Source organism: Thermobia domestica, chromosome 11 (genome assembly GCF_964235325.1).
Source record: "Thermobia domestica chromosome 11, izTheDome1.hap1.1, whole genome shotgun sequence".
NCBI lineage: Eukaryota > Metazoa > Arthropoda > Insecta > Zygentoma > Lepismatidae > Thermobia > Thermobia domestica.
Window position 1 is genome coordinate 176611854 of NC_137464.1, and position 22689 is coordinate 176634542.

General features: G+C 33.7%; 1 protein-coding gene across 2 annotated transcripts in view; it reads right to left on the minus strand.

Annotated features, from left to right (window-relative positions):
- Nucleotides 1-2958: 2958 nt before the first annotated feature.
- LOC145664572 (4-galactosyl-N-acetylglucosaminide 3-alpha-L-fucosyltransferase 9-like) overlaps nucleotides 2959-22689 on the minus strand; it is a 439648-nt gene continuing 419917 nt past the window's right edge. For both annotated transcript variants that reach the window (XM_081731349.1, XM_081731350.1), the window contains 2 exons: nucleotides 16053-16225; nucleotides 2959-9216 (listed from right to left, as the gene is read on the minus strand). In XM_081731349.1, the coding sequence (XP_081587475.1) occupies nucleotides 7646-9010 (1365 nt within the window). In that variant the 5' untranslated portion in view covers nucleotides 9011-9216; nucleotides 16053-16225 and the 3' untranslated portion in view covers nucleotides 2959-7645. The remainder of the gene's footprint in view (nucleotides 9217-16052; nucleotides 16226-22689) is intronic.

Below are 22689 nucleotides of genomic sequence, written 5' to 3' on the forward strand. Positions count from 1 at the left end.
TTAGTGCCTTTGTGTACAGGGAACGACTAGTAAGATTTGGCAGACAACTTACTAGTACAAAATTTATTTTATTTAATGTTTTTTTTTTTAATTTTGGCAAATCTCTATTAGGATTTCTTCTGTTTTATAGACTTCAGTCTAATTTTCCATACTCTACTCGTAACTCTTCTCAGTTCCTGAGGGGTCGGATATTTTTTTTAAGAAATCCTAAATTATGAAACCACACTGACTTCCCGGTAGTGCCGGAGTCTCCAAGGTCTCAGCCGGACACAGCGCGAAGTGAGATTTCCATAAAGTCATTCATTGTCTGTGGAAATCTCGCTCAGAACACGGACTAGCTTGTGGGCTTGCAGATATTTATCTTGGACTACGTATTTAGTAGGTCACCTTTTTCGGCATATGAAAGTATATTTGGCTGTGGATTGTTGTATGTCTAAATTGGATCACTTATCTTTGTAGTTTTAGTGCCCTAGCTTATTCTTTTGGCGCCGCCTTTTCTTTTTCTTTTTCTTCATTATCAATCTATCTATTCTCTTCTTCAAGATTTTATTTTTAACCTCCCCCCGTTGTGAACTTAACGTATTTAAATATATCCACCATTCAACATATATCATTTGAACTTGGTTTACCAACTGAGATGTCGCGAGATACGGTTCGAGAAGGTATTCATTGATGTGGAAGGTTAAGGGAACATTTCTCTATCATATTTCGACCCACAGCAATAGTGAGCGATGGTTCAATACACGATAAAATGTTACTTTTTATCATTATCCGTTCAGAATTCTCCGTTAGATTACCAGTCATTTCTACTTTTGTTTCCATTGGTAACCATAAATGGAAATGTTGTTGCAGTTGTTCTGGGCCCAAAAGTAGTGTAAACATTTTTAGAACCATATTTTTATACATATACCGTGTTTAGGTGTCTGCCATTCGAATTAAATGTCTACCAGTTTTAATGAAATGCTTGAGAATACTAATTATATCATTATGTGCGGTTAGTTATTTGTAAATGTGCGATATTTGTCGGGGTTATTGATTTGAAAGTTTAAATGATTATAAATGATGAAATAAATATGTGTGGAATATAAATATGATATTGAAGTAAAATGTGTAATGGTGAATTGAATAAATAAAGGTGTAAAGGGTCTTGGTACTTTACCTCGAGCGGTCTTTGGTTGCGATAGGTCCGAAATACCCAACAAATATAAAATGTGAATGTTAGTAGATACCGTCACATGTTCTAGATATTCTCTTCAAACTTTGTAATATTATTAAATAACATATGTAATGACTAATATCATCTGTATTAAACAAACTGCATGTAGCATGGGTTTAGGCAGGTCATCGTAACCCTATTGTATCCTTAAATCAACTCTCAAGTTAGTAAACTGAAATCCTTCGGTAAAACTACATTTCAATTCCATCCCTCATATACGGATCCTCAAATCTGACCAGTGTTTTCCGCCTCAGTAATCGTGCTCTCAATAAAAGAAAAATCCCTGGAAAATTCTAATTTCTTTATACGTGCTATGAATATAACTACAAATGTGTGCGTCTTGGAATATAAGGCGATAGTGATTTATATCTGGTCAATGAATTAGTTAATAATCGGAATGACCAGATAAGTGACATAGTCACCCTGTTATGAGTGACAAAACTTTATTCGTTAATCCAGAAAATGTAAAATATATAAATAAATGTGTCTACAAACTAAATATATGTGGTCTATGATTTATGAACATGATCTCATGTGCGTACATTCAAATAAAGTGAAATCAAATGCATAGACACCAGAAAGGGGTGCTGCAATAATACATGTGATATAGCACATCTAGAGCTACGAGAGAGGACTCGTGTAATTACTAACAAATCTTTCATATATGAGATAAATACTCATTATAACCCTCATTTCAAGTTTTTTTTTCTTTCTCAGAATATTGTAGAATGTAACGATATTTACAGACTTACATCATATTTTACCAGAAGTTAATTATATATATAAATATATATATATACAATTACATTGCTGATATTCAATTTCATATGTAAATTGATACGTATACTTATTGCATGTTTACAAAATTCTGTATTTAATTTCTCAGTAGATGTAATAAATGTTCACCAAATTGCAGTTGGATGGTTTCTTTTAAACTATTTTCACCCGTGTCATCACGCTGTCCTGTATGTATGTGCTTGTGTGAGAAACTTAGCTTTAAGTGGTAGCGATTAATATTGATTTACTATGATAGTGTTCATAATAAGTGTGTAATAGCACGTTATATGTATTAGTGTATGACGGAGGTCATGAAGAATAACTAATTTTAAAGTAGTTTAAATCGGCTCTGGGAGAAAGCCAAAATAACAGGATGAGCCTGAATAACGACAGTCGTTTCAGAAATCTCAAAACTTCTATTTGTGAAGAATATATATATTACTTAATTTTTTCTTGGCTGATTCACGTGTGTTCGATTTCCATTATAAAAAATTTCAGATATTGGATACAGGTTATTTAACATTTCGAAATAATAGACAAACAATTAAATTAAAACTTCTCGTTACCTGGGCTGGGTTAGGGCAACTCCCACTTGTGCAGTTGTCTAGATTCAGGTCGGGGTAGTATGAGGGAGCATGTGTCTCATCTGGGTCACTTCAGAATTGATCCTCAAGTAATAACCTTCGAATATGAATCGCCTTTTAATAACTATTCAAGTTCCTTTACCATATTTCCATAATTATCCAGAAATCCTTTATCTCTAGTTCCTTCTTCCTTTCTCCTTTGCCTCTTCCCCTTTTCCTCCTTTCTCCTGCCTCATCCTCTTCTTTATCACTCTTTCTTTTCCTCTTTCTAATAAAACCGAAGAGGGGTCGTGACTGGGAATCGTCGCTAAAGACACGATCATTAAATTGCTTTGATGTTTCTCTTCGGAAGTCCGATATAAATTAGTTAAGCCTAAAACATACATATGAAGCAAGAATTCCAAAATTCATTTATATTAATTGTTTGTTTCATATTGTACTAAAATTATCAAATTAGAAGATTCAGTTCAAGTCAACGACTACACATCCTGTTCCCACTCGCGACTTACGTTTCTCTTGAAATCAGCTCTAGTATAATTTGCACATAAAAAAGTGTAAGTTCCTCAAGGTTAAATTAAAATCTAAAACGAATCTTACTCAAGTCTACAGGCTGAGACTCAAATTCTCCTCGACCAGACAAACCAAAGTAAATTGTTATAATAGTTTTACATTTTCAAATATCTATGTGATAAAGTAACGATAATTTGTGCAGAATTCAAAAAAAATCGCACAAAATATTTAATATTTATGCAATGTTGTTTAAGAATAATACAGTGTATTGTTCGGTGCCTTGTACACAATAACAAGTACATAATCATTGGGAAAGTGAGTTTTTATTAGTGGTGTATCGTTTTTTTTAAAAAAAAAAAAAGTAGAAATATCTCTTAATGGGGTAGGTGAAATCGCGTAGACGGTGATACTACAGGAAAAAAATAGCTTGGAGAAACCTGGATGAACCTGGAATAACGAGTGCTGTTGTGTATTGTTTCACGCTTACACGTGTGAAAAACGTGAAACTTACCGTGGAACATCGCAGCACACTCTATTCCGAACGGAAGGAACTGTGAAGCTGGTGGTCTCTTAACACTTCCGACTTTCCGTCAACGCATTTCGTGTTCACTGTTATTAAAGCTTACTTTTGTCTAACTTCGACCCCACCTTTAAATCAAAAGATATCTCAGAATTCTGTTGGGAGCATGTTTGAGGATTATGCCCTCCAGGAATCCTTCGCGTAACCATTCTACATTGCTGAAAATACAGTTTTGGATGGTGTTTGTGTGACTTCGTTACTCTGAAATGGACAACCAATCCATGGTTTCGTGTTCAAAATAACGCAGTTGCGTGCTTTTGTACAGTTCTAGCTGAAACTAAAGCTTATATAGAAACTTTCAGGATTTGTCAAGAATGTGCATACTTTGGTTTTCTATCTTCTAGACTTCCGAATTCACTTCTCGCATAATTTGGATATCGTATCCATCATCCTTTGAAAATACATAGATGCACTTTAAAATAACTTATGTAATACATGTAAAACACACACACACACACCTATACATACATAGATACATACATACTCTAGGTATATAATTTCTCCTTACTTTATCGCTCATCACAGCTTCATTGCAAAGCAAAGTATACATTACAAAGATGCATTGACTTATATACATTTAACACACATAATTAATTTGTTAGAATGAAAATTATGTCCTAACTAATCAGGAACAGTAAGGAAGTATGCCATATAAAAAACACACGACTATAATTTTATACTCAAAAGCAAGAAATGATGCATTGGTATTGTACATAGTCTTTTAATTATTTCGTACAAATCAGAGAAAGAGTACAAATCATATTTTGTTTCGCCAACAACTAATAATTGAAATGATAATTTTTGTATTTTGGAGATCACGTAGGTTCCTCAAAGGTAAGATTATGTCTATAAATCATCATGCATTACTTCATATATACTCTATGTACTTTGATACTTTATGAATAACTTTTCTGTAGAAATCTAAACCCGTAGTTCTCAAACTTCCCGCTGTCTGCTGGTAGAATACTTTTTTAGTTTAATATGCTACGATTTTGCCCCGAAGCTAAAATGATGATAATTAACGAAAATTGTAGAATCAAGAAAGTAAAAGCAAAGGACGAACCTCAAGAAAACTCACGTACACGATGTTTGTCTTCTACAAGGCTCACTTGTGTTTGAAAACTGTTTCGCAAAATAGTTACAGTGAAGGGTTGAAATGATAAATGTGATTGTCATTGTTGGAAACTAACGAGACCTGGAACCCGTCTAAAGATAGATGAAATCAATTCATTATTATAGATAGAACAAATACAGAAAAATTACGAAAATGAAGAATTATTCATTTCAAATTTACCAAGTAAAACGAAACCGAACATTGGGTATATGTCATAGAGGAAAACTGGAGAACAAATATGATAATTCGGCTCGAGAATTGTTAATCACGACGTCCTGAGAAGGACTATTATATAAATTGTTTCAGCGTTAAACTGAGAAATATCGTAAGCATCACTTCATGTTCTTTAAATAGCCACGCTACACTAATTGCGAGAAATTAATACCAAATCTGAAACACCACCTTCTTGTTCTGAGAAAAATCTTGTAATTAATAGGTGATAACGGTGGAAGAAAATGTACTCATTTTGCACATCTACTTCATAATTTCACTTTACAACTTATATTAACGCCTAAATGACTTGAAAATGTGTTGTGAGCCCTGGGTTGGGAATGCGCGAAGCGCATTACCAGAACCCTTATCTAGATGGAAATCTAGCAATTGTTCCCTAGTGATAATCGAATTAGCATTATATTGTGTGTAAAGAATTGCTAAACAAAAATGTATTTGTTTTGCGATTTCATTCTTACTTGATCAATTTTAATGAGAATTCAGCGACCATAATTTAGGCCATCCAATATATTTATGCACAAATATTTACGATATGTTAGAGTTTCTCTATTTTACGTCTTTCCCTACTGTAGAAATCATCTTAAAAATTTGATGTTACTTCATTATATCCTCTAATATTTAGACAGATATAAATATACAATTGAAACTTAATAACAAGATGTGATTACTACGTTTTATATCAAATATTAAAAAACAATCATTAAAATTTAAATAGAACATTCAGTGTAAATATTGACGAATTAGTATTTTTTTTTACATAGCAATCAAATAATTTTAAAAACTCCAGTACAACATACCAAGTGTTGTGATTTTGTTACATTATATGATGCATCAATACTTTACATATTACGCTGAAATACTTCTGCACTATGAAAAGTATCAAAAAGGAGTTAGTACTCTGTGTTTACATTTGATAAATTATGTACCTAGGTACTCAAATAATCACCGTGATAGATTACAGTGTGATAGATTTCAGATGCACATATTACAAATATCACAATTAACATACTCTCTTACTCGTACTTTATATAGAACAATTAATAATGGTTGTATCTACACATTTTTTAAAAAAATAAATCAGAGAGGTGGTGGTGCATAATACTGCCAGAAAAAATATTTGTATATAAACATAGTAGAGTTAAGGTTCCACTAAATGTGTTCAGACACAACAGCACTAATTTTACTTTTAAATTGTTTTGATATAGTTTCTATGCTTTTTAAAATAAAACTCTGGAAGCTGAAACCGCACAGCTTGATTTGTAAAAGTATATAGATTAAAGTAATAAGGACACTTATTTGTGCATTTGTTTGACTCAAACATAACAGTGAAATATTAAGTAAATATCAGAACAGAATAAACATCGTTAACAGAATAAACTAGGACATTCAATTTAAAGATTCAATTTAACGAATGATTTATTACAAGAAAAAAGTTTTAAAATAAACTTGAAAACTTTATCTATCACATTTGTAATAATTTCAGTATAATTCTTTATAAATATTTGATTTCAATTTTTCATAACTAGAATTTACTTCTAAGTAAGTTAACTTCGATTTTTCATTATCACATTTAATTGCAGGAGACTTATGTTTTCATTGGATAAAACAATTCCTTTTCTTGATGTGCGTACTGTGTGCTAAAGGATCCTACACATTCTCATTAAGTTTGAAAACTGCACATTTATTCTTAATGTGGTTCAAAAGAATAGATTGCGAAGTATGTTAGAGTGTTAAAATAATAGAATACAAACTCTCCTTTAATGTTACATTTCATGTTTGCATTAATTTTCTAGTAGAAGCCAACATCAGTTAGACTATATTTATAAACTTGCACTTTAAAAGTCTGTATTTTCAAATTGCTAGGATCCATTTTTGATAAAATTCTTCCTAAAAGTAAAAATATCGAACCATGATTTAACTTCAAGACTAGTTCAAACACCATTCATTTATAAAATATTGATTGATTGATATTATTAATTGATAAATCTCACCGATAAAGCCTTGCCCAGCAAACGTTAGAAAAAAATTGTACCGGAATTAACCAAGTGTGACCATATCATGTATATAATAATACAGGTACAATATAAAAGATAAATACAAAGACTTGATATTTAGGTTAAGGCAGTTTCAACCTCTATATCTCGTAAGGTTTTCGATTTTTGCTTCTAGCAGCTAACTTTGACATTTTATCATCTTGTTAATGCTGAACAATTTTTTAGTTACATTCTTTGCACATTCGTCAACAACTCCAGCCATCTTTGCAACCGGATTTACTACCTAATAAGCTTATAAGATTATACTACTTAGATTTTTTTTAAAAAATATGTTACAACATTTATGATGTATAATTTACAACCAATAGCAAATTACTTTATTCATTTAACGTAATCATAACAGCTATATTCTTAAAAATGTTGAATTTGCTTTTTTGGAAGTAATAAAATATTTAATGAGAAAAATATAACCTCTCATTAAATGAATGTATGATATTACAAAGGAATCAATGAATAACATGTATATGCCATAAACACAACGAGTAGGATATTCAATTAGTTTTGTTCTGTACGACAGTTCATATCCTCACAATAGCATGACTAGTTTCATTTTAGTTACTTGCCATCTTTAAAACAAACTTACTTCAGTTTCCATTTAGGTGGAAAACAATCCTTTCCAACACTCCAAAAGTCTTCGAGATGGTTGTAAACTTTCGGAGATGGATCATTGTAATTTAATGCTTCACAGATACGACAATAATGGAAGACAGGCGATTGGAAATACCCGTGTTCGTTTACAACTTTATACTCTTTCTTCCACTTAAAATACTCATTATAATCTGTATCACTGCTGTTTAAATGTCGAAGAAACTCGGCAAGTTCTTTGGGAGTAGAAAAGTCGTCCACATGAATAAAGGAATGAGGGGGCAATAGCTTCTCATAATCTTCACGACTTGCCCCCATCACTATAGGCACAGATTCTTTCTGGAAAGCGTTCCACCAAAGTTTTTCTGTGATATATTCACGACAATTACTATTTTCAAAAGCTAAATAAAATTTGTAAGTTCCCAACAGACGGCAATCAGAATCAAAATGACCTGCACATTTCAAAGTACCACACTTTCCGTATGTATCTACTGGAATGTGCTTCTGCAATTCTTTTACATATTTCCACCGACTATTCTTTCCACCACAATTCGAACCCATGATCGCTATAAATTTTGTCTTTTCCTTAGCGAAGTCTTTAATAACGACGGGTTTTTCTACAGAGGACAATGGAACAGTTCGTCCATAAGGCACTGGAATGTCTGTATCCATCCGATAAGACATGGACCAGTTGAACATACCATTGTAATCTTTCATCTTGTATTTCTTTGATGACATAAAAGTATGATATGGACTTTCGTCTGTCAAGAAAATCCAGCGCTGATGAGGACGGCGCCATTTGCTTGGCGGAAGAAACTCCGGCCCTTTCAGTCTATGTAAGTGAAACAAAATAGCATCTGATTTGTTGGCATCTTCATCCTTATACGTTAATCTACAGTTCTTCACTGAACACAAGGCAAATGGATCATGATCCTTCTTGCCAAACCAGCGAATAAGCCTCCGTGACAGTAACGGACCATGTTTCCATACAAGTATTGTAAAATTCTTCTCGTTTGTAGCCTGAGGTTTTCGTATCCCGTTCTTTGGCATCCCAGTGATGAACAATCTCCGCCCAAGCTCTGACATTTGCTTAATTTCTTCCGATGATAAATGACGCCAATTAAGCTCTTCAGGAAGAGACCCTATACTTACTGATATGTCATTCACTAATGCATATGGTAAATAAGGTAATTTTTGGTAGCTTCTATCGCCATTTATGTTCTCGGAGGTGTGGATCATCATTACTAGTATAAAAAGTATAAAACTTGCAGCCAATATTACAAGTGATCTATTTTTCACACGCATTCTTCTTTTTTCTTCTGGGCTATATGCTTCGGAACATTCGACGAAGGTGGACATGACTCCCTGGAAGAATGAAATGCAATTCACAAGTCAAGAAAAACGAATCACTCATTATGCTCCGTTTGTTCCTGCTACTGCTGTTGTTGAATCGTACCACCACATTGATGTCTTGCACTTAGTAAAAGTCCTTGAAATCTCCATTGAAGTGCCTTTCAGGAGAATTTCAGCAGCGCTTATGCTTAGGTATCATCAGCAACTACAAACTGAAAAGAAAAAAAGAATAAAATATGTTTTCATCCTAATTCACACAAAAAATATCAAATATAGGTTAAAATACAGTTTTGCAATGAAAAAGACATGAAAATACCAAAACGAGAAATTGTCAAAAGAAGTTTCCATTAGCTTATTCTCACAGCAGTACATTTTCTCGCGTCCCGCAATCAATACTACATTACCTATATGGAGGCTATTTCAATCGACTGCAACCACTGTCGAAAAGCTTCCTTAAGTATGCAACAGATTAAGTAATTAGTCTACATTCAGTATCGGTTAAAACTCAATATTGTTTTCGCTTCATTATTCTTTAATTTTTTCTTTGTTCTATTTTATTACATTGGGTAATCTCATTTTAAGGAAATACCTAATATCTTCCGAAAAATAAAGGTATTGCTGGTAATCCAAGGTAAATAGGATATATTATCATATTTCTGCCTAATTTATATTCATTATGAAGCAGCAAATTCTGTATCACTAAGCCAACATACTGCCAACAGTTGAATACACAATTTTACGAAGTTATTACGCAAGTAAGTCCATTACTAGTTGCTGTTCTTAGAATGTTTCTTAAGTCATTTTATTATATACTAGCTGTTATGCCTGTTCTTCGAACGGATCAGATAAAATATTAATGTAAACAAACTGAACAACGAAAGAACAATTAAGAAACATTTCTAAAATTTTATCTATTTTGTGTGAATATATATCCAACAACGTAGATGTGTTTTCATTAGGATGACTGATGGGGACTGAATTTGAACATAAACACTATTGGAAGTGTCACTATACATCTAAGCGACCCCAATAAATATGGATTCGACACAAGTATTGGTCATTTTCTACTACTTTTACGTCCCGGTAAACGCCCCCTATGACTTCCTATTTCCAATTTTCAAAAAAAAAAAAAAAAAAAAAAACGCCTCTGGCCCCCAGCCGATGGGGGCTGTATTTGGAAGTCAGCCTATGGGAGTATCACCATTCATCTCAGCGACAGTGAAAACAATGGATTTGACACTAATATCGGTTACTTTCGATTATTTTTACATGTCTCCGTAATTCTCCTCCCCGCAGGTGACCCCCCGGCCCGCATGCAATGGCGGCTGAAAACTTCCCATTCGAAGTGCTGCAGGAGATCTTTGCATACTTGTGCCACGTGAGGGGGGTCATTATCCTGCAACAGAATAATCCCTTTTGACAACATTCGACGGTAAATTTGAGTTCCACTAACACCTTCTGCTGTCAAAAATTGGATTACTACGCGCTGAGCCTGTTTGGAGGAATCCATGGCATGCTCGTTACCTGTTATCTCCTTTCTGTTGCCGTCAACAATACACAGACCCTCTGACATACACTGCCATCTACCAGGGAAATCGCAAACTTCTACCACTGGGCATAACGGCGCTCCAACCTCAGTCCAACTTTCTGTTGGACATCCCTTATACATAGAATTGTGAGCATGAAATATTTTAAAATGCAACAACCTGTCTGTGTCCTGTACATTTGTTAGCGAATATTCTAGGTCCTGATTACAGAGACAATAACTTGACCACCGAAGAACAATCGGACGCTTTAAAATATCTGAGTCAGATAATAAGGCTTTATACCAGCGTTTCCCAACCGGTGTGCCGCGGCACAGTGGTGTGCCGCGAATGGGTCGCTGGTGTGCCGCGAGGAAATCGGAACAAAATTATTAATTCTATAGCAATCAAATTGCAAGACATACAGAAAAAGGTATATTTGTATTTCAAATTACTACTATGAATCTAAAATTTAAAGTTTCATACTGTGTTACTTTTCTGTAGAACATTTTTCTGTACATTTCTAATTTTGAAAAAAAAGTATTTGTTATCATTGTTATGACCATTATTGCTTCTTTATTGTTGCAGAATATTTCGTAACTTGAAATTTTAAAATATTATTCAATCCTTCCGGCAAAGTAAACATGCATACGAATTACCTATATTTGTGTTTTAAAAGTAAAAGAGATTCGTTTGTTCGTTCGTTATTTAGTGATCCTCCTTCTTAATGAAAGGTTGGATACAGTTTTCGAAAAAAAAGTGTATTTTTAACAACTTGAGCCCTATATCTGATTGTAATTGTTTTCTATTTTTAAATTAAAATGAAAAATAAGCATAATGATTTACCACGGGGAAAAAACAGTGGTCTAGCTTTCTTCTCTGTGAGAAGGATGTCAGTAATCAGAAAAAAATACTACAGTATTTTATATTTTCAAATAATAATAATAATAATAATAATAATAATAATAATAATAATAATAATAATAATATGTGTGCCGCGAGAATTCAAGTTACCCTGAAGTGTGCCGCAAGTTGAAAAAGCTTGGGAAACGCTGCTTTATACAGATGTTGATGAGACAGAAGTTCTGGCCCAATTTGCATAATACAGAATGAAAGAAAATGTCTGGTCCAAGGAATATTTGTGGTTTACTACGATAAAGGTGTCTCCTCTAACTTGGTGGAATGGACTATGCTTTGCTTGTGAGCTCACAAAAGTTGCAAGAAAAGTCCTTGGCCTTCCTGCTACATCTGCCCCTTGTGAAAGTATCTTTAGCACATATGGGAACATCCATACGAAGAAACGCAACCGCTTAACGAATGAACGTGCTGTATAAACTGACTTTTATAAAGCATTACCTGAAGTACACATCACTATTTGGAGATAAAAAGTCATCTTCCCTTTCTAAGAGGAGTCGATCGAGTCCGAGTCGTAACCAAAATGAGCCTACAGCAGAAACAAGTGGATATTCAGTAAGGAAAAGGAAGAAGGAGACTGAAGGACGAATTGACCCAATGTGTGAAGAAGAAATAGACACTTCTACACCTTCAGAATTTGATGATGGTAACGCTGATGTCGATGTGCCATACGCAGAGACTGGTAAATCTGATATCTGTGAGAACAGTGACAGTGCTCATTCTGATCTTTCTGATTCAGAAACATATTAAAGTCAGTTAAACATGGAAACTATCGAGTCTGTCGTATAGTTTTATAACAAAAGTCTTACATATCCTACATCATAGTTCTTGCTTGGTAACTTAGTTTACTTTAATTAAAAAAAAAAAAAAAAAAAAAAGAGAGAGAGAGAGAGAGAGACTGTATTCATTGTAATAGCATGCAATTTTTATTTCCACAATACCAGTGTCATATCTGTATTAGACATTCATAAAAAAGAAAACATATTTTTCTGAAATTTTAATGAAATATTTCAATTTTGAAAATTTCATGAAATTATCCATTTTTAATTATACATGAAAAAAAAACATTTACAATATTAACAATGATACTGTGAATCCAATTAAGAACATATTAAGACTTGAACAGATGCTTAGCATATTGAAATATTGGAAACGTCCCCCAAAAGAAAAATCACGCTGCCTACGATGCTATGTTTGTTTTGGCTGTAAGGAGGTTGCTGCTCAATACAGGTTTCATAGATTTTCCACAAGCTTTATTAAGATTTATAATCCCTCCGTATTATAGAGGCACATGGATTCTATAAACTTTCATGAAACAATATATTCTTAAAGGTTTTCCTACTCATTTGTGCCCTTATCACTCACTTGTTGCTTTAGTCCTCTATTTAACCAATTATCAGCGATTACACACAGTAACTGTTACTAGGTGCATGTTATACGTGTGGTTAATGGTATTTTTCAATGTAACATTCTTTAGTTTTAAACAGCCAATTCAAAATTTAGAAATGAAAAGTACATAGTAATCCCATAACCAAAACGCGCTTATGTTTACTAATAATAAGCAGAATAACCAAAAACACATTAATGTTCACTAAACACCATAATAACTATTTGCATAAATATTTTAATTTTGAACACATTAAAGTCAAACGATGTTTTACTTTCTTGCTTTGACTTCATGAAACCTCTTAATTATGCGTTCAAATTGTAATTTTCGTAACATTTCGATTTCTGCAATAACAATCTCAGTAGACTGAGGTAATCTTGCGTGTGCCTTGGTCTTAAGCTTTCATTTCTAACTGAATGATCTTGTGACGTCAAACTTTGTTTCTTGTTTCTCAGCAAAACATGACAATTTATTTCTTTTCTGCTCTTTAACTACACGGTAATAATAATAATAATAATAATAATAATAATTATTATTATTATTATTATTATTATTATTATTATTATCCAGAGCAGAAAGATATGTATTGATTATAAAATTTCTTCTGTCGTCACAAATTTCTAAAATTATAATTCAAATTCGTTTTCCTTCCTTTCAAACCTTTACAAATTCTATACATCTATACACAAATTTGTTGTTTTGCTTTCAGTGTTCACACACTTTGTCATTACGCAATTTATTATTCAGTGAGTAAAGTAAAATTAAATAGTTCTCTGTCTGCTTTTTTTTTTTTTTTTTTTTTAAGGAATAAGTTGAATCTAATCGGGACGTAAGGGATTATTGCCAAATCGACTTTAAAATAGGAGTACTCGATTTAAATAGAAGTAACCCCCGTTGTTTTGTGTGTGAAACAAAGAAGTTGTAAATTTTTTAATGAAGATTTAATATATGTGTTCCTCAAGAGCTTTTTATCAGGAAACTGAACCTGTAAGCTGCAAGGAATAAGTAGAACAAACTACTGAATGGGGTTTCTCAACATTGCCTGTAAGTTTTGGTATACTTCTGCTAGATTGGTCGCATTATCATAGGTTTGTCTTATGCAGTCCAGCATATCGAATTTTAATGAGCATAAAGAGTCGGAGACTGTTCCATTGTTATTCTTTTTGTATCCAACACTAGGAATAGAATCTGATAAAGCACAAGATTATATTTCCCTTTCGTAACACGTAATAGACAAACAACAAACGTTAGCTGATCTATGTGAAGCGACATTAGGTATAAAATAGGCCACTATTAAACAATATTTAGCAAGCTTTTTTTTTTATTTATTTCCTAAATATTAAGCTGTTACACAGTACATCGTACTCCTTATTCTCTAGTACTTTGTTTCAAAACAGCGTTGACTTAAGAAATATTGTATAAGTGAAACTCGAGTAACAATGAGAAAGTAAGTCATTCAAAAGTATAGTTATAGCAGCTCATTTTCCGGAATAGATTAAAATTCGGTAAATAAAGAGTGTAACCTATGTTACCCTGCTGTATAATAATTTTAATTCACAAATCATGATGAATAGGAGGAGTTACACATACTCCTCTGCAGAACAATTTTCCACTCAGTGAATAGGAAGAGTAAGATTATTCAAAACAAAAAAAAAGTTAATTATTTGTAAAAATACTTGTAAGAGAAATGTAATGTGGTCTTAACGTAATGTAAAATACAACATGGGCCATAAGTCACTTGACACTAGCAGTTATTTAATTCTCATTTGACCATACAGTCGCAGTAGCTGCTTGATGTAAACAATTTGTTATGGTGTGGATCGTGACGAACTTAATGTTGTGATACAAATAATTTCATGGTTTCGTAGTTGGTAATTACTTTCAAACTGATTTTAGTCAAGTGACTAATGGTCCATCCTGTATCCAAGATCCTCCACCAATCTATAAGTTCTGACTGCTTAAACTCTGTTTTTTTAAGTCAGTAATAAAAAATAATGACGTGTAACTATCATGTAGTTAAAATATTATTCCTTTGGAGCGATGTGGTGACTTCATGATTGCGTTCTCAAGTGTGTTGGGAAGAAACCCTAGTAAGGTTGCAAAGTATTGCCTAACGTTATTTGTAAGCAACAATGTGTCAGTGGTTTTTTTTTTTTTTCTCGTTAGCAGCCCACTCTGCAATCTTGTTCAATATCACACTTATTTGAATTTATCATCTGTCTCCTGTACCCGACTGGACATGACCACTAATATTAAACTGAAGTTTTCAGTTGATTTCAATATTTTTCTTTGTACGAGAATGCTTATCCCATGCTTACTTTGTTTCTATTTGAATTCCATAATGATGTTCATTGTTTTATTTGTTTATAGTTAACGTCTTCTGCAGCACACGTCTAGATTATATGAAGAATACTGTATATGTAAGGCCTAGAGCTTAATGTGCATGTCAAATCCAGAAGAACAACTTCATTACTCTTTCTCAATTACCGGAGATTTTGGTTAAAACATACTGGAAGATACCGTATTTTCCAAGTACAAGATACAAGCAGAGAATCTGAAAGATTTTTACATTTTTGGAAAAGAAAAGTATCCATGCTGTAGTTTTAAACAGATATGCTCCATTGTTAATCTTCTCTCCTAAAAAAAAAAAAAAAATTGCAACCTAGCGCCTAGAACAGCCTACCACAAGGAGAAGGTATCTAGTCTACCGTTGATGGAAGACAGCAATGGCGGGTAAATAAGGAGTAGTCTTTCATTTTGCAGACACAAACACATAGATTCATGACTAACCGAATCACTGCCAACACAGGTACAAATCTGAAGATAAAGATAGTCAGTGCGTTTGAAACATGAGTCTAATACAATAACCACGGATGGAATTCCGAATGGTCTGATTTATTGAATTATTGCAAACATTTGATTTTGTTCTTTTCCACCTAACGCGTTCTCCCCTATTTTTACTTACTTGTTCTCTCTCTCTCTCAACTGCCTCTGATCGTAATAGTCCGCTGCTATTGCATACATTGGCGTTGGAAATGACTAGCTTAGACAGTTCTTTAAATGGACCTTTAATATCCGAAAACATGAACTTGCACCAGGAATCAAACCCATCTTCCACCCAAAAGACAATTATTTTCGAAGTATACATCTTATGAGATACAGAAAAGGGACATAGAAAATGAATAAAAGCAAGTGAACCATAAGTAAAATAAAGCTAAACTACCTGTAATCGATCCCTGCAGCTTCTTGATAAACCCATTATAATCCAATATTTAACTAATGAAAACTGCAGCCTCCGTGTTCTATAGCATTCCTGAAGTAGCAGTTCGTTCATGTGCAGAAAAGAAACCTAATCAGCAGTTTCCGTCCTGGAAAGTCCTCGGAGAACCCTTCATCCTGAAATGGTAAAGAGAGAAATGTTTCATTATAATCAAGTCAAATGCAGGTTTCTTATCAGAATTAACTGCATTTGAGACTGTAATGTAGTAAGCCTCCTAATCACAGGGACATTTACCTAAAACAATTATTTATTTTCTTACCTCATTCCACAACGTAATAATACAGTGTATCTTTGATAAGCAATCGTAGATTAACTTATTCTGCATCCTTAAGCAAATTTAGTAAATATTTTGATACTTGGTACTACCGATTATTCTCAAATAAATAAATACATAAATAATGTTATTGTGAGCGTATGTGTGCAGTTTTCAAACAGGCGCAAAAACAGTCACGATAAGTAGTTAATAACGGTAAATGGAGGTGAGGTGATTTTGAGTTTTACGTCCCGTTCAGCAGCGAGGCTATATGAGACGTGGACCTACTGATTAACGTGGAATCCGAACCACATGAGCTCCCGCCGGGAATCGAACCCGGGTCTCCCACGCCAAAGGCGCGTACGCTAACCGCTTAGCCACGAAGGAGCTCTAACGGTAAATGGAGGCTATGTTATTGTCTAGAATAGTAATGGTGGATTTAGAATGCAATCAGGGCCAATCAAAGACAGAACAATATAACTTTATTTGGAGCCAGGTAAATAAAAAATAGAAAATAAAAGTAAATATACAATGGCGTCACTGTAGAAACATTATTATTAATAATAATAATAATAATATTATTATTATTATTATTATTATTATTATTATTATTATTATTCAAACATTTTAAAAAGAACGTTAAGCGCGCAGCAGAAGAACAAGCATTGCTTTTGGTGAAAACAATGACGTTTGATTTTTTTCCATCTTTCTCTCTCTTTCAAAAGTTTGAACGAGAAATCATACATTTTTTTTTTTTTTTGGCCTGGACTATATGGACCCTGTAAACGCGACGTTATTTTGTTCGATTGTACGGATTCAATACGCAGCGTTGGTAACGCGACGCTATCCCCATAATCAGACTATAAGGCGCATTTTACGCACATTGCGTTGAGCGTTTGCAACAAAATCAATTTTCTTTACTCAACCGTGGATATATTGGTAGTGATCAATTGAAAGTTAATTTGGAGATTTTTCATAGTTACTATTGCATTAAAAATGGTTTTGAGTGTTTGATAGCGCACAGTATTTATCGACCTGTACTACGTTTTTTCAACACTTTAGTTAGTGTGAACATGGACACTACTGACAAGAAAGGCTACTAGTGAGATCAGGCTTTAGCGTAGGTGGGTCTGCCTCCCGCCCTATAGCTCCGCCTCTGGTTAATAGAAATTGACAATGAGTGGTGATTATGTAGTCGATATTGCATATAAGATGTAGAAATATACAACGGAGTACCATGAAAGGTGTTCATTAGTCGACACCGATGTAAACGTATTCTTGATTATAGAAATTGTGTTGTAACCGGTAGCCGGTTATTAGTACTCGACTTAGGCATAATTCGTATATGTGTATATGACATTAAAATATTAACGAGTCTGCAAAAAGGATGGCCAAAATATCCGGATGACTAATAACAGTATCTCGATTAAAATATTAATCAGTTTGCAGAAAGGATGGCCAAAATATCCGGATGACTGATAACAGTATCTCGATTAAAATATTAATCAGTCTGCAGAAAGGATGGCCAAAATATCCGGATGACTGATAACAGTATCTCGATTAAAATATTAATCAGTCTGCAGAAAGGATGGCCAAAATATCCGGATGACTGATAACAGTATTTCGATTAATATATTGATCAGTCTGCAGAAAACATGGCCAAAATATTCGGATGATTAATAATAGTATCTCGATTCAGATAGTATCGAAACAACCATAACTGTTAGTATCTAGATAATAAAAAGGCAAATTTCGATACATAACTCAAATGTAAAAATAACATTTCAGAATCAATATATTAATTTAGCTCTAAGGCATTTTTAGTTCATTTGGATGAAAGACACAAACGGAACCTTCAATAGTTTTCAATAAACGAAAGAGGAGAGATTGAAAGACATAGGATGTAGTAAAAAGGATGTAGGAAGAGGAATATATTTATTACTGACCTTTATGCAAAGCAATTCTTGTTGCGAACGTAGCAATGTCTGGGAAAGTCGGAAGTACCCATAAAAGAAGCGAACGCTTTCGTCAGGTATAAAGGCTTGTACTGTTGTGACGTAACAATCTTCAAAAACAAGACAGGTACAGTTCATCCTCTTGTAAGATTATAACAACAAAAGGTCTGTTTTCCGCTGTCTTGTCACCGAGTTCATTTAAAGAAGAAAGAAAAAAAGGAAAAGAAAATTTTGCATGTCTATAAGACATAATACAGATGCTCTGCCGTGGGAAAATTAACGGTAAGCAGGAGCAAAAAGACATAACAATCGTACTATATGAACAAGCACAATTTTCAATGCTCTGTTGTTTTTTAAGTGACCCGATTTTTCTTTCTTTTTTACAAAACTTTTTCAATTCAATACACTGTGTACATACCTTTCTGTGGCTTAAGCTTTTCTTTTCATTATTATAGTTAAAGTAGACGCAATTTAAAGAGCAATGAATCGCTTAAGAAGAACAAAAGAAAAAATTAAACCAAAATGCTGTGAAGTACATTAACTTAATAGCGTTCTTGGAATCATTATTGTCTGAAAAGTCCTCATGCCCTAGTAGCGGATCTTCTCTTCTTTGGACTATTTTCAGGTTAATTATGTTCTGCAACATGAAGGAGAGAAATAAACAAGGCGGTTGTTTGATGTACAAAAAGTGTTGGGTAAAATGAAATATGTAGTAGTAATATCAGGGATTAAATTGAGGGGCTCCGCAGGGAACTCCCCACCAATTTTATATAGAGGGCTCCATGGTTCAAACCTTTAGCTAATAAAAGATTTTGTAAAACTTTTAGTTAATTAAACGTTTAGCAACTGTAGTTGATAAACGTTTCATAAAATATTTAGCTTATTGAAGTTTCGTAAAACGTTAGCTAATTAAACGTTTAGTGAAATATTCACCTGATTAAACTTTTTATAAAACATTTAGTTATTAATAATTACAGGTTTCGTAAAACTTTTAGCTAATTAAATGTTTAGCACAATATTTAGCTGATTTGACGTTTCATCTAACATTCACCCAATTAAAGTTGTTGTAAAATTTTTCTCTGTCTCCGACTTTTCCCATGTTTATATGAGATTGACACTCCAGTCTTTCTTTGCCTTCATTTCCCTCTATCCTAGGAGTCCTTTATTCTGTATGCTTTCTCTTCAAATCATTTTGTATCTTGTCCTTCCATCTCATTTTAGGTTTTCCCTTTTTCTTTTTAACTATTACCTCCTCCAGCTTTCCAATTCTCCTTCCAACATAGTCGTCGTTCAACATGTTCCAGACATCTCAGCCTCCATTCACGTACCTTTTTACTCCGAGATCCCACCTTAACAGTATCTTTTATATAATCGTTTATTTATTCTGTCCTTCTTCGCCACATCACACATCTATGGTTGTCCAGGTTTCGTTACTGTACATTATTGCAGGCCTTATGACCGTTTTATATATAAGGCCTTTTGACCTGCAATTTACTTTCTTGTCACACAGTACCCCGCTCATCCTTCTCCAGTTAAGTCAGTCAGATTATACGAATATTTTGTGTTGGATTTCTGTCCACAATCCACCATCCTGGTCGAGAGAGTGATCAAAAATGCTTAAATTTTGAAGTAGCCTCTCTCCTTGTAGCCATAGAAAGCTTCCATCTTCTTTCTTGACTGTCTTTGTTCTATTTATCCTCATGCCCCTCTTTCAACACCCTTTTCATCCTTCCAGTTTCTTCTCAGCCTTATCTTCGGTTGTTTTGCATATAACACATAATCAGCAAACAGAATACTCCATGCTGCTCTACTTTCTACCTCCCACGCCAACATATTCATTACCAAATCGAACAAATATGGGCTGAGAGCTGATCCCCAATGCAGACCAATTCTACAAGGAAACCTTCTGTTATACCACATTATTCTTCACTTGAGTCTTTACTTTTTCGTGCATGTTCCTCGCCAACAGTACATATTTTTGCGAAACCACTTGCTCTTCCATGTATCGCCATAGGTCTTGTCTAAGTGCTCTATCATACGCCTTTTAAAAGTCTATTATAACGAGATGCAGCTCCGCTTGTATTTACCTATATCGTTCCATCTACTGCCCTGACACAAATTTAGCGTTTGCTATTCTTCTACCAGACATCAAGCTAAACTGTTCCTCTCAACAGTCGTCCCTTGTTGTATTCCTTAACTATTCTTTCCCAGATTTTCATAGTGTGAGTCATTAATATAATTCCCTTGTAATTTTCACAGTCTCGCATATCACCTATACCTTTATAAATTGTTACTAACATACTTTCCCCCCCATTTGTCCGGTATCATTTTCTGTTTCCAGAACTTTCTCGTGAGATTCCATATCTATTCCTCCTTTGCGAAGGCTCCTCCAAACCCCTACGGGGATTTGATCAGCACCCATTGCTTTCCTGCTTTTCATCTTCTTCACTGAGTTTTCCACTGCTATATTGCTTATTTTTTCCACCGCTTTCTTTCTGTTCCACTCTATCCTTATATATTTCCTTCTGGTTCTTCTAATTTACTAGCTTGTTAAAATAAACTCTCCACCTGTCCTAGATGAACTTTTGATCCTGCAGCACTTTATCCTCGTCGTCTTTCATCTGCTTGATTGATGTGACGTCCTTGGATGTTTTATATCTTGGCTTGACTATTTCCATTATTCGTTTGTATCCGTCTTTCTTTTCCAGCTCTATATAAGCATAGTCTGGCTCTGCTATTGCCACAACTCTTTTGGCCTTCTTTGCTAGCTTGTATGCCGCCTTGTCAAGGGAGGTATTGTCAGCCTTCTCTAATTATTTATTGTTGCCGGAGCTCACAGTTGTTCGAATAATAAAATGAGTGTAACGTGCATCACGTGTACCATTGTGAATTGATATCATACACAGTACTATGATATAGCATTCTATGTAAGGAATCTCCATTTTTAATGTTATTTTATTGTCACAACAATAACAAATATTCGCTATTACCAACAAGCTACAATACATAAGTAGAACCATCCCTACACTACAATTGTAAGCTAATGTCGTCGCTTTGATGAAAGAATTGCGCATGAATAATATCATATTTTCCTCCTCTTTTCTTATGCCTTCTACTACGCCTACGATCATATTCCTCAGAATTCGACTTCTCTCTCAAATATTGTCCTATCTGAAAGAATGGGTATCTGTGAATAAGGAACATGCAAGCAGTGCTACGAGGCACAGGATATGAATTATCATGGAGATGGCCTTTGAGTATGGAGATTATTGATAATTAATGTGAGAGTTGAGAATGATGATTCCATGGATGGGAGAAAGTGTATAGGAAAGTGTAAAGCAATTACACATAGAAGAAACGAAATGTAATTGGCCCTTATTGTAAGTAAATAGTGATCGAAGTAGTTTAGAAGTAGAAAGAGTATTATTTAAGCAACTAGATTATCCAGTTCCTTGTACTCTTTCTATCAGTTGATTCAGTTTTCCGATTTGTGATGAACCGTGGTAGTTTGCTACTGGATTTTACACTGCATGAAGTCTGAAGCAGATGTCAAGTTGTCGTACCAATCAATGTCATCTCTGCCAATTTTACCAATGGAAAACTGTTGTGTTTTATTAGTCCTCACTACTCTATTTAACGCATACTGATACCACTAACCATAAACTTAAAGTTAGTTATATGTATAAGTTTTCTACTACCCGAGGATATTACACATGGATTTAAGAATATATATATATATATATATATATATATATATATATATATATATATATATATATATATATATATATATATATATATATATACCACTTTATAATAACTATGCAATTTTCTAGTCTATTCGGGAAAAATCTATTAGTCTATTCAAGTACTTTCTTCAGAGTACAGGATGCAAGTCTGCTGTATGTTTCGAAAACTCGACCTGAAATAATCCAAAAGTCATTCATGTACAGACTTCCTACTGGATTCAAAAGATTTCCACCTACCATAGATATACTCATAAAAGGCTTTTTCAATCCGCATTGTCCAGAATTAAATTATAGAAAATAAATAATAGATATTATATAAATTTTTGTTCACAAGTTTTAGTTGACGTTATGTTATATTACTTCTTGTCCATTATTGATGTATAATGTTGTCTACGAGATGAGATGAGACGAAACGATAAATAAAGTTTTCTTGTCTCGTCTCGTTTTCTAGTTTATTAATTAATGTTATGCTCTGAATTTTTTAAAATTTTATTTAGAAGTTATCATATCCCTTCCGTGTCACGAAAGAGAGCCACGAAGATTGTGATATAACAAAATTTAAATAATGTTTAAAATTGGAGTATATTGTGAAATAACTTGCGTAACCTTAAATATTGATAAAT